Source organism: Mobula hypostoma, chromosome 1 (genome assembly GCF_963921235.1).
Source record: "Mobula hypostoma chromosome 1, sMobHyp1.1, whole genome shotgun sequence".
Taxonomy (NCBI): domain Eukaryota; kingdom Metazoa; phylum Chordata; class Chondrichthyes; order Myliobatiformes; family Myliobatidae; genus Mobula; species Mobula hypostoma.
The window spans coordinates 161,559,742-161,573,265 of record NC_086097.1 but is presented as its reverse complement, the minus strand read 5'-3'; the positions used below and the strand labels follow the sequence as shown (position 1 = coordinate 161,573,265).

General features: G+C 42.1%; 1 protein-coding gene across 5 annotated transcripts in view; it reads left to right on the top strand.

Moving 5' to 3' along the window:
• The window catches only part of dennd3a (DENN/MADD domain containing 3a), a 150,111-nt gene that overhangs the window by 76,707 nt on the left and 59,880 nt on the right, over positions 1–13,524 (top strand). For all 5 annotated transcript variants that reach the window (XM_063058629.1, XM_063058622.1, XM_063058601.1 and 2 more), the window contains 3 exons: positions 1,094–1,312; positions 7,029–7,150; positions 11,347–11,502. In XM_063058629.1, the coding sequence (XP_062914699.1) occupies positions 1,094–1,312; positions 7,029–7,150; positions 11,347–11,502 (497 nt within the window). The remainder of the gene's footprint in view (positions 1–1,093; positions 1,313–7,028; positions 7,151–11,346; positions 11,503–13,524) is intronic.

Sequence of the window (13,524 nt, the reverse complement as noted above, 5' to 3'; positions counted from 1 at the left end):
TGGCTTGGTATGCCAACTGCTCTGCTTGTGACTGCAAGAAACTGCAAAAAGTTGTGGACACAGTTCAGCACTTCATGCGAACCAGCCTCACCGCTATGGACACTGTTTATACCTCTCACTGTCTCAGGAAAGCAGCCAACTTAATCAAAATCACCAACCACTCCAGACGTTCTTTCTCCTCCCCTCTTCTATCGGGCGTGAAAGCACATACCAGCAGGCTCAAGGACAGTTTCTGTCTTGCTGTTATAAAATCATTGAGTGATTCTCAAGTACAATAAAATAGACTCTTGACTTCACAATTTACCGCATTATAACCTAGTGCCTATTGTTTTTCTGCACTGCACTTTTCTGTAATTGAAATACTTCAATTATGCACTTTAGTTGTTTTACCTTGTAGTGCCTCAATTTGTAATGAATTCATCTGAATGAACTATGTGCAAGACAATTTTTTTCACTGTACTTCAGTTCATGTGACAATAATAAATCAGTAATAGTGCATGAATCCAAAAACAAAATTAGCTGGCAGGTCTTTCAAGAATACAGGCAGTATTTTGGGATGGAGTTCAAATTTTAGAATAGCAATGTTTTGTTATAGCTGTAAGGTGAGGCTTCAACTGTAATACTGTGCTCATTTTTTGTCTTCTTATAAAAGAAAGGAGTCTTGTAACATTGGAAGCAGTCCCAACAAGATTCACTTTGCTAATTTCTGGTTGACATTGTCATATCAGGAGAGGCTAAACAGTTTAAAGCTGAGGTGTGTAGAAGTTTCTCCTCTCTGCATTTCTCTGCCACCGAGGTGTGGAAGCCTGATCATTAGATACACAAGTTGAAGATAGATAAATATTTGCAGGATTGCAAGATTGAGTGGTTTGAGGACATTTTATCCTCCAACTAAGCCCAGTGAGTTCTCTCCAAATCTTCTGAATCCTGCAAATGTTGCACTCAATGAAGTACAAGGTATGGAACATGATAGCTTAATGTTAGTAGATAACTATACCAATGCAGCTTTATATAAAGGAAGAATTTTCAAATATACATTGGGTGACAAATGCTTAAATCTGCTAATATCTCAAACATTCTTTTTACTCCATAGATCCTGACATGTATTTTAATTGAGCAGAGGTTAGTCTTTCTTTCAGCTGATTGGGCTTTGCTGACACTTGTCGCAGAATGTTTTCTTCTTTATCTTCATCCACTTCAATGGCAACACACCTATGTTCCTATCCTGTCCAAAGGAATGATGGATTTTTTGATGGCGCCAACAGCTTTTCTCATGGGTTGCCACATTGATTATTTTAAAGAAGTGAAGTCTGTAAGTATCAATCATCTTTTAAAAAGTGTATCAATAGTACCATAATTAACTGCTGACATTTCCTCCCTTATTTCTGTTTTGTTTTCAAATGTTTTTATTGTGAAGCAACATCAGTTTAACCACAACTGACAATGTCCTAAAGTACAATGCTTCTTTTTTCTTTCCTATTTCCTCCCTTATTTCTAATATACTTGTGAATTAAAGGAACAACAGGAATCAAGATTGTCAGCATATTTGCTCACTTATTTTTAATTTAATCCTGCCCACGTGATCTGTTGTGTTTCAGTTTTAGTCAGGTATTGTCTTAGAACTGCAACTTTCAAGGTCAGAAACCTAAACAGAAGTCGTTGCTTGCCTCCCAATGAGTTTGAGCAAGTGGAAATCTTCCCTGATTTCTCTGAATGCCTTCCCTAATTTTGTCCGTAACACTGATCACAACAGTTACCAACATCACAGTGGTCTGGTCCTTTCTTGTTGAGCATGTAATATCCACATTGCAATAGATAGATGAGTGGGATTTGATTTTTAAAAAATGAGCATTGCATGTACTAGGGATAGTACCTTCACTATATTCATTTTGGGGATGTGATGGATATTTATAACTGACGGGGGAAAGGCATTCTACAATGACTTGCTAAAACCTGGCAACCGCAATCAAATACAGGAAGGAAGGTCAAGCCAATATATAAATAGTTCAATTGCTTTCTTAATTTCAAAAATAAACTTAATTCCTAGTAAAAATATATGTACAAAAACGAAAGAAAAAACATGGCGTATGTCTCTTTACATTCGTAGTATTATTCAGTCTACACATTCATCATGTCATTGGTTCTGTATATTAGTTGAGTTAGCACATTTTTGTGTACATAGAACTATTGCCACCCTGGGGTAATACAAACTTAAGTTGTTTGAAGGCAACTCTGGTACAGCCCCTCAATGCCCAGTGGAAAAGGACCCTAATATACAGCCCTTCCCCAACAAAGTCTTACATTGGTTGCAGTGGGCTTCTGTACATCCTTCAGAATGTAATCCTGCAGCCTGGAATGTGCAGCATTCCCTATGGATATCCTGCTATACTGGCAAAACAAAAAGAGTCTTTCATTGACTCGATCTTCCAGCTGCTCTTAGTATCTACCTATGTGTGTCCCTGGGGATTGCCTGTAGATCAGAGAGTTCTCTGTTACACAGCTTTTTGGGCTGAACTATGACAAGGTGCGTTGCATTCTTCTCCATATATAGACTGCAAGGAAATGGGTGCCAGTCTTCTCCACACTGTCTCAAAAGCAGAGTGCATTGAGAGTGAGATTCTGACCTGACGGGGTGAGCCCCTCTTGCCACCAGCTAAGTGAGGTCTTGGTGTTGGTGACTTCTGGCAATGAGGAATTCTGCCAGATAGTTTGGACAGTCTGCTCAGGAACCGCCCCCAAAGGTGCCACGGTGTCTTTATTTTGCAGAATGTTCCATGCAGACCTCTGCCCGTATATCGGTGAGACCTAACGTAGATTGGGAGACCGCTTTGCCAAGCACCTATGCTCTGTCTGCCAGAAGAAGTGTGATCTCCCAGTGGCCTCTATTTTAATTCCACTTTCCATTTCCATTCCGATATGTCAATCTATGGCCTCCTCTACTGTCAAGTTGAGGCCACACTCAAGTTGGAGGAACAACACCTTATATTCCGTCTGGGTAGCTTCCAACCTAATAGTATGACCATTGATTTCTCGAACTTCTGGTAATGCCCCTGTCCCTCCTTCACCATTTCTCATCCCCTTTTCCCCCCTCTCACTTTATCTCCTTGCCTGCCCGTTGCGTCCCTCTGGTGCTCGTCCCCCCTTTTCTTTCTTCCATGGCCCTGTGTCTTCTATTAGATTCCCCCTTCTCCAACCCTGTATTTCTTTCACCAATCAACTTCCCAGCTCTGTACTTTATCCTTCCCCCTCCTAGTTTCACCGATTAGCTTGTGTTTTTCTCTCCCCTCCCCCCACCTTTTAAATCTACTCCTCATCTTTTTTCTCCAGTCCTTCGGAAGGGTCTCGACCCAAAACGCTGGCTGTACTTTTTTCCATAGATGCTGGCTGGCCTGCTGAGTTCTTCCAGCATTTTGTGTGTGTTGCTTAGATTTTCAGCATCTGCAGATTTTCCCCTGTTTGTGAGAGCACCAGTAGTATCAATTAGAACTTAGAACATAGAAAACCTAGAGCACAATACAGGCCTTTCAGCCCACAAAGCTGTGCTGAACATGTCCTTACCTTAGAACTACCTAGGCTTACCCATAGCCCTCTATTTTTGTAAGCTCCACGTACCTATCCAGGAGCCTCTTAAAGACCCTATCATTTCCACCGCTGCCGCCAGCAGCCCATTCCACACACTCACCACTCTCTGCGTCAAAAAAAACTTACCCCTGATATCTCCTCTGTACCTGCTTCCAAGCATCTTAAAACTATGCCCTCTCGTGCTAGCCATTTCAACCCTGGGAAAAAGCCTCTGACTATCCACACGATCAATGCCTGTCATTATCTTGTACACCTATATCAGGTGACCTCTATCAGGTCACCTCTCATCCTCCGTCACTCCAAGGAGAAAAGGCAGAGTTCACTTAACCTATTCTCATAAGGCACGCTCCCTTTGTTTTGGAGCATAGCCTTGCTCTTCTTGCAGTTGACTCTGGTTCCTGATATAGGCATGCTTTAGTCTTGTGAGACCATGGATTTGTACCTTTGGAAGGTTTCCAGGGCGTATGGAAGACTGACAGTTGCCCATGCTACAAGTCTCCCCTCTCCACGCCACCGATGTTGGCCAAGGGAAGGGCACTAGGGCCAATACAGCTTGGCACCGGTGTTGTTGCAGAGCAATGTGTGATTAAGTGCCTTGCTCAAGGACACAACACGCTGCCTCAGCTGAGGCTTGAACTAGTGACCTTCAGATCACTAGACCAGTGCCTTAACCACTTGGCCACGTGCAACACAAGAAGAAGAAAGCCCTTAACTCCGAGTGTAGTCATCGCAACGCCATCATGACGGCGTTTTTTTAGCAGGCTTTCTTATTTTTACAAGGCTGAGTTGCCAACTCGACGCTCAACCCAGCATGGATGGAAAGCATGCAAGGGAGCTGCCTGGATTCGAACTCGGGAGCCTTTGCTCCGAAGTCCAGCGCTGATGCCACTACGCCACCAGCCGGCAGCTCCTGATACCAACTTAACTTAGTCACAGATGCTTATCAATCTGAGGACCAACCATAGGCTCATGCAGAAGGCTGCAATGTTATCCATGTACGGGGAGACTTTGATCTCAATACCTCCCACCTTCCCACCTGGTAACATGACTATGTCTGATTTTTTTCAAAATGGATTCAGCAAAGGGTTCAATGCAACATAGAAACAAGATGGGAGAGTGAACAACCCTTGATTTAATAAGGAAGCTATTTGTTTCCCACCCATTGATTTGATCTGCTCAAGAGATTTCTGTGTAGTGCAGTTGGATCCAAATTTTTGATTCCCTTCCCAAATTTCAATTTAGGGGGCATGTCCATTATTTACATGTGCAATATCCTGTTGAAGACGCTCTCCTGTTCAAGCTGACTAGTCAGGTGTCTATTCCTCAGTATTACATGTACGTGATGGCATCCTTGAGCAGTCTCTTCTTTCCATCGGGACGCTGTCATGATGGCGTTTTTTTTAGCAGGCTTTCTTCTTTTACGAGGCCGAGTTGCTAGCTCGACATTCAACCCAGCACGGATCAGAAGTGTGCAAAGGAGCCAGCTGGATTCGAACTCGGGAGCCTTCGCTTTGAAGTCCAGCACTGATGCCACTACGCCACCAGCCAGCTATCCCTAAGCAGTGCAAGTCTGTAAAAGGTTTACCTGCCAGATACCACACAGGTTTGACCTGGCTTGGAGTGATGTCATTCCGATCTTGTAATCTAGATTCAGTAGTGATATGGGTCTTCAATTCCTGATGTCTTTCTTCTGCCAGTAGAATTCTGACATGCTGCAAGCTAGTAGTGTACACTTGCAGCAGTTCTGGGCCCATCTATGCCTACAGAGCCAAGAACAACCCTGCTAGTAAGCAATCACTTACTGGAGTTTTATTTGAATCGATGGAATGAATGGAACCCCTTTGTTCCTGCAGGGTCAGTGGCTGGCCAGACTCTCCCAGTTGCTGTCACCTAGTATCTGTGATAGAAGACAGTTAGTTCTGGGAGTATGTAGATCCTTAAATATAAGAATGTTACCAAGTCATCCTTCTTTAAGGCTGTGGAATATGGAGCTCCTTTGTGAATTCTTTATAAGAAGCATGAGCAGGTATCATTCTATTCCATTGAATGAACTCCAAATTGGAAGATTATCATTGAGGATTCCAAGATTTGCTGGTTCATCATCTCTTGGAGTTCCTCCTTCATGACCATCTCTCAACTGCAGAGGAGAAGCTGCAACAGGACTTTTTGGAGTTGGCAAAACTCCTGTTGAATTTTTTGAACACACTTGATGATGAAAACTTCAATATTCTCCTTGGTTTCTTCCAACTAGTCCACCAAGGAGCTAACAAAGGGGTCTTCATGCTCCTCCAAAATTCAGCTTCCCTTTATTTTATGTCTTTCTGCTTGCCTTTTGGTCTTTCTGTGGCTGGCAGGAGTCTTTAGAAGACAGTGTTCAGAGAAAAACACTGGTGTGATCGAATTGGATCTGATTTTGGCAGTCTATCCGGGACTGGGCTGAGGTGTTTGTTCCTGACCAGGTGGATTGCTGCTGTGTTCTGCCTGCAGGATTGCTGAGGGCATAGCACAACTTTGCATCTTTAACCATTTCCATTGGGAGTTGTTGTCTAGTCTGCTAACGGCACTGCTGAATTGTCCAGCTGTACCAAAGATGCACTTGATGTCACCTGCCAGATGACTGGCTGGGACATCACCAGCAGTAATGGGAACTGCTAGATGGCAGGCAGTCATTCATTTTGCATGGAGCACATACATTGATTAGCTAAAGCAGATATTACGATACATTGCATGTACTCTGAGGAGACATCCACCAACCACTTCTTTGTCTTTGGTGATTGAGAAGTTGCCTTCCCGCAGCAGGGTACCCAGACCAGAAACAAAGTCTTGCTGTTTTGAGTGGGGAAATGAAAGGGGGTGCTGTTCAAGTGAGTTATAATAGTTGTTTGAAAAGTAGCTCATTTAAAAGGTGTAGCAGCAATTAACTTTGTAATTTGTGGAATGTTAACCATCCGGGATATGTTTCATTGTCTACTGGAGTTGGCCTCCCATTCAATAAAATGTAAAATGAGATTGCGATGTTAATGAGAAGGCTTCATCATCATCTGAAATGAATAAACTTAAAACTATTTTTCTGTTCCTAACTTAGAGTGCTAGTTGAAAAAAAAGACAAGGAAAATGTAATACACCATTGAAATATGAAAAATATTTAAACATAATTGCACAAATCAAACATTAGGTCAGATTTCCCTGGCAAATTCAGTGGTTTTGATACCTGCCTGTATTTAGCCAGTTAAATAGCAATAATTCTATGACAAATTGAATTTAGCTGAATTGCTAATGGTACTGCATAAGTTGATGTGTTTTGTTGCTGGACTCATAGAGTACAGATTGGGGAAGATGTCGGAGGTGATAGCAAGCATTGGGCTTGGGCCAATATAATTTGTACTACTTTTACATTATCCGTTAAGCTGAAATGTAAACTTGTTTATTTGTTACCAATTAAATAGGAAATAGAAGGCTTAATATTGGTGAACATTGATGAAGGAGCAATTAAATTCTCAAACTTGGCAGGTACTGAACCACATATACCTGAAATTCCAACACAAGCTGCAGAATGGTTTTTACGAAGGTAAATGCAAATATAATATCTTGAACATCATTTCACTTAAAAGGTTTAAATATAAGTAAGTTGGACAAACTTCATACTGCTGTAGCAGAATTTTATGTAGTTATTTTTTTATTGAGTAGATGTTTCTTTGAGACATGCAAGATATTATTGCAGGAGTTCATTCTCCTGAGCAAACTCAAACCTGTTCACATTCTGTTGGGAGAAAGGTTTAGTCCCAAATGACCTCCACTATGCTGTAATTGTCTCCTTGTACAAAAATGAAGGGCAGAAATTGGATTGTTCAAACTACAGAGGGGTTACCCTGCTGTCCACTGCCGGGAAGGTCCTTGCCAGAATTCTGTTGGACAGAATCATCCCTACCATCGCTGAAGGCAACCTCACAGAGAGTCAGCGTGGATTCAAGGCAAACAGAGGCACATCCAACATGATCTTTGTCCTGCACCAGATACAGGAGAAGTGTCATGAACAGAACATGGGACTGTTTGCGGCATTTACCAGACCAAGGCCTTTGATACAATCAGCCGTGATGGTCTCTGGAAGATTCTGTCGAAGCTCGACAGTCCCCTGAAATTTCTCACTGTCCTGCAGAAGCTCCATGAAAGCCAAAGTGGTCAGTTTAAGCACAATGGCCACCTGTTTGACCCATTCCCCATCAGTACTGGTGTGAAACAAGTCTGTGTTTTGGCACCAACACTCTTTGCCATCTTTTTCAACATAATGCTACTTGAAGCGAAAGAGACCACCTCAGAGAGCATCTACATTCGGTTCTGCACTGATGGAAATATCTTTAACCTCTACTGCCTTCTTGCCTAAACAAAAACCATGCAAGAACCCATTCTCTAGCTTCTGTGTGCAGACAACTGTGCTCTTCTCACGTGCACAGAAGACATGCTACAGGCTGCAGTCACTCAGTTTGCCAAGGCTTTCAGGTTAACAGTCAGACTGGAGAAAACAATGATCCTCCATCAGAAGCACCCTCATGACATTTACAATCCATCTTGGATCACCACTGATGACTATCCTCTCACCACGATTAAGCAGTTCACCTACCTGGGCAGCGTCATCTCCAACGACGCTGCGATGGTAAGGGAGGTTGACGATAGACTTGCCAGAGCCAGCAGTGCTTTTGGGCACCTCCTCATACATGCATGGAAGAACCACCAGCTGCGTCTGTCCACAAAAATCCAGGTGTACAGGGCTGCCGTTGTCACAACACTGTTGTATGGTTCTGAAGCCTGGGTCTTGTACTGCAAGAAAATCTGGTTGCTCGAGTGCTTCCATCAGTGCTGCCTCTGCTCCATTATGGGTGTCAACTGGCATGATCATGTCCCCAACAATGAGGTCCTGGAGAATGCTCAACTTCTAAGCATTGAAGCCACTTTGCTGTTCAGGCAGCTCCGCTGGTCTTGCCACATGTCTTGCATGGACAACTCCAGGTTACCGAAAGTAGTACTCTACGGAGAACTCTCTCAGGGCAAGAGGTACAAAGACCAACTTAAGCAGCAGCACTCTCAGGCAAATATCAAGGTTAATGAGTGGTAGCAGCTGGCTTGTGACAGATGGCACTGGAGAACACTGATCCACTGAGCAGCCAAGAATTTTGAGGAATCCAGAAGAGTGATAGTGAAGAGGAGGAGACACAGGAAGGATCCTATTATCCAAGCACCCACATCCAGCTGTTTCCACGTTCCTACTACTCCAGAATCTTGTCTGCAGATCCAGAATTGGCCTTTACAGTCACCAATAATTGTGCCGTTGCTCCTGAGGAACCCCTTCTTCCCTTCTGATCTTCACAAGTGATCCATCCATCCATCCATCCAGATGTTTCTTTGAGACTTGCAGGGCATTACTGTAATATAAATTCAGCATGTCCAGTAAAATTTAATTTACAATGCTGTATATGTTTATGCTTTGCCCCACTCACAAGTGTATTCTTAGAATTTTAAGTAATTATTTCAGCATTCTATGTATTTTATAAAAATAGTTTCAAACTGATTTAGTTCCTTTGGAAAATTGGCATAACTATTTATATACCCTATAACTGGACTCCTGTGAGAATATTAAAAGCAGAAAATGGTGGAAATACTCCACAAGCAAAATATTGCACTCCTGAGGTTCAGAGTATAGCCAATGTTGTTCCTTGCTTTAGGCCAATGAGCCTTACGTCAGTGGTAGGGAAGTTACTGGAGAAGATTCTAGAGGATAGGATTTACTGTATCTGGAAAAGCATAGACTTATTAGTGATAGTCAACATGGTTTTGTGTGGAAGCTTGTAAGACTTAATCTTGGTTAAGTTTTATTGAGAAGATGATGAAGATAATTGATGAGAAGAGTGCAATAGATAATGATATATTTGGGGGCTAGTTAAACTTTTGACAAAGTCATTTTTGCTAGGCTTATCCAGAAGGTTAAGGCACTTGCGATTCATGGAGACTTGGTAGATATAGATTCAAAATTAGCCTCGCCAGAAATGATGGAGAATAGTGATGGAGGAGTGTTACTTTGACTGGAGGTCTGTAATCAGTTTTGTTCTATAAGGATCAGTACTGAAACAGTACTGTTTACTATTATGGTTAAACAATTTGTGGGCTGGTAAGTTTGTAGGGGGCATAAAAATGGGTTGAGCTGTGTATAGGGTGGAAGATTGTCAAACGATTCAACAGGGTATAGACCAGCTGGAAATATGGGCAGAGAAATGGCAAATGGAGTTTAATCTGTACAAGTGTGAGGTGTTACACTTTGGGTGTCAAATGTGTAAGATAAAAGTACTGTATACATTAAATGGCAGAAACTATAGAAGCATAGCTCACCGAAAGTATCAACACAAGTCAATAAGGTGGTAAAGAAGGTGTGTGCCATGCTTTACTTCATTGGTCAGTATGAAAATTGGGCAGTCACATTGAAGCAATATAAAACTTTGGTTAGTCACATTTGCTGTATTGTGTGTAGTTCTGGTCAACACATCACCAGAAGGATGTGGAAGGTTTTAGTGGATGTAGATGTTTATCAGGATATTGCCTAGATTAAAGACTGTTAGCTATAAGAAAATATTGGACAAAATTGGATTGCTTTGTCTGGAGTGTTGAAGACTGAGAAGTGATCTGATAGAAATATATAAAACTGAGAGGCATAGAAACAGTAGATAATTGGTCTTTATTTCCTGGGTAGAAATATCAAATACTGAGAACTTAGTTTTAAGGTGAGAGAGAGAGAGAATGTTTGAAGGAGAGGTGCAAGGCAGGTTTTTTTTAATAGAAAGTGATGGGTGCCTGTAATGTGCTGCCAGGTGGAAGCAGATATGACAGCGATGTTTAAGAGGCAATGAGACAAAAATACGAACAGGCAAGGAATTGGGAGTAATAAACCACCTGCAGGCCCATGTATAGTTCAAATTGGCATCATGTTTAGCAAAGGCATCACGGGCTGAAGGACTTCCTGTGCTATACTTTTCTATATTATGTATACTCGGAGGTTAGGCAACATGTGTGGGAATAGAAATAGAATTAATATACATCAGGTTAAAGTCACTTCATTAGAACTGAGAAGGCGGTAAAAGAAATTTGTTAAGCTGCAAGGAGTATGGGTGAGATGGTATGTTTTTGATAGAGTAAAACGTGGTTATCTGGTCACTGGGTGAATGAGAGCAGATAGAGAGTAAGAACATAGAGATCTGCAGGAGTTGCAAAATGTAGAGCAGGAAGATATGCCTATTATGACATGGTGAGCATACCTTCCGGTCACAGAGGGGGGAAGAAAACAGTTGAGCCAATGTTATGGACGGATGACCAATACAGACAGAAATCAAATACAAGTCCAGTCTGCTTTTTTTGTGTCTGCAGATAGTGGGAAACGACAAGTTTTGCACTGTCTGCACTTGCAAGGGAAAGCATTATTTAACATTAAACATTAAGCGTAACTGTAGAGTGTTTTTTGAATTGCTATTTTCTTAGAATTAAAGAAAGTTTAAAAAACTAAGTAGTTTATTGTCACGTATGGTGAAATTTGAGCCGAGAAAGAAAAGTTAATTGAATGGTCTCTTTAAAGTGATAAATTTTAATGCATATCCTTTGCTTTTTTCTCTGATAAACTGGGCTTGTTATCTGAAGAATAATTTCTTTTAAGTGTCATGCGAAACTTTATTCTTTTACTAGAAAATTAATTTAAATTAGAAAAAAATGTGATTCCTTTTTTCCCAGGATTGAAAGTCTACAGTTGCATTATGATTTGGAACTATCTCACTTGGGCTCCTCCACAGATATTTCAGATTTACGACTGCACAGAAGGAACTGGCAGGACAGTCTAAACTCAAAGATTCAGGAGTTATTCTTGGAGCTGGTTGTTAACATGTTCAGGTGTGAATGCCAACTTTATGGATTTTTTTTCTTGAATAGGTCAGATCAATGAATATTCACTCATAGCTAATCTTTCAAAGTTAAATTTTAACCGTCCAGCCTTGAAATAACAATGAGGTGTGACTTATTTCAATTCATTATCCTTTCTTTGACAGGAGCTTTCAACAATCAAATCACTTTCATGTTAAGACATTGCTCAAACCAGCAATACCATTACTTGGATGCCCACCTACCTCACCCAGTAGGTTTTCTGCAGCAGCAGGTTTGGTGGATGTTATGAGGGTTTGTACAGGCTGCTTGTTACTTTAAGATATGCAGGTGCTTGAACTCAATGAGTTTTACACCCTGTAGGTACAAAAATAAAAGTAGGTGATTGAATATAATTTCAAGTGGCATTGGGCAGAGTGGTGCAGCTAGTAAGGGTGATGTTTACAGTGATCTTGGTTTATCGTGACCTCTGGTGCTACGTGCATATGGATTTCACATTCTCCCTGTGACTGCATGGGTTTCCTCTGGGTGCCCTAGTTTCCTTCCACACTCCAAAAAAAAAGTGTAGGTTGATAGTGATAGAATATAGCGTTAGAAAAGATGTCCAATTGGGGAGAATAAGATGGGTTAAGGAAGGAAGAGTGTAAAATTGGGTACTTGGTCCTTGGTATGGACTCTGGTTGAAGGGTGTATTTCTGTACATTTCTGTACTGATTCTCTTTATGGGACGTAGAGCATAAAACAGTACAGCACAGAACATGTTGCTGAATTAAACTGCATTTCCTTGCCTTGCATGTGATGTATATCCCTACATTCCCTACAAATTGGTATCTAAAGCAACACACACAAAATGCTGGAGGAACTCGGCAGGTCAGGCAGTTATCTATGGAAAAGAGTAAACAGTCGACATTCGAGCCAAGGCCCTTCTTCATGACTGAGAGGGAAGGGGGAGGCCTGAATTAGATGGTGGGTGGAGAGGAAAGAGTCTGGCTGGAAGGTGATAAGTGAAGCCAGGTGTGTGGGAAAGGTCAATGGCTGCAGAAGAAAGAATCTGTTAGGAGAGGAGAGTGGACAATAGGAGCAAGGGAAGGAGGAGGGGACCCAGGGGGAAGTAATAGGCAGGTGAGAAGGTCAGAGTGGGGAATAAAGGAAGGGGGGAGGAATTTTGTTCACTGGAAAGAGAAATTGATATTCATGCCATCAGGTTGGAGGGTACCCAGACAGAATACAAGGTATTGCTCCCTCCACCCTGAAGGTGGCTTCATCTTGGTACTAGAGGAGGCCATGGATTGTTACGTTGGAATGGGAATGGGAATTAAAATGTTTGACCACTGGGAAATCCCGCTTGTGGTGGATGATGCGGGGGTGCTCGATGAAGCAGTTCTCCAATTAGCGATGGGTCTCACCAATGTAGAAGATGCCACATTGTGAATATTGGACACAATTGATGACCCCAGCAGGTGAAGTGCTGCCACACTTGGAAGGACTGTTTGGGCCCCTGAATGGATGGTGGTGAGGGAGGAAGTGTATGCTGAGGTGTAGCACTTGTGCTGCTTGTAGGGTTGTGGCTGCAGGGAGATTAATGGGGAGGGATGAATGGACAAGGGAATCGTGGAGGGAGCAGTCCCTGAGGAATGCAGGGTGGTGGTGATGGCGGGGGTAAAGATGTTTAGTGGTAGGGTCCCTTTGGGGATGGCAGAAGTTGCAGAAGATGGACGAGAAGGACTCTCACTGTTATGAGGGCGGGAAGGTGTGCTGAGTGCAGATGTACAGGAAATGGAGGAGGAGCAGGTGAGGGCAGCATCAATAGTAGAAGGAGGGAATATTTGTATCTATCTAACAGCTTTTTAAACACCACTATTGTATATCTTTCAACTACTAACTCCATTCAAGTTCAAGCTTATTGCCATTGGCATAGAGACACAAGGTACAGAGGCCATGAAAATTAGTTTTCTGCAGTGTGTGTGTGTGTGTGTGTGTGTGTATAAACTGAATTACAGTGTGTGTATATATATACATACTATAATTCAGTTT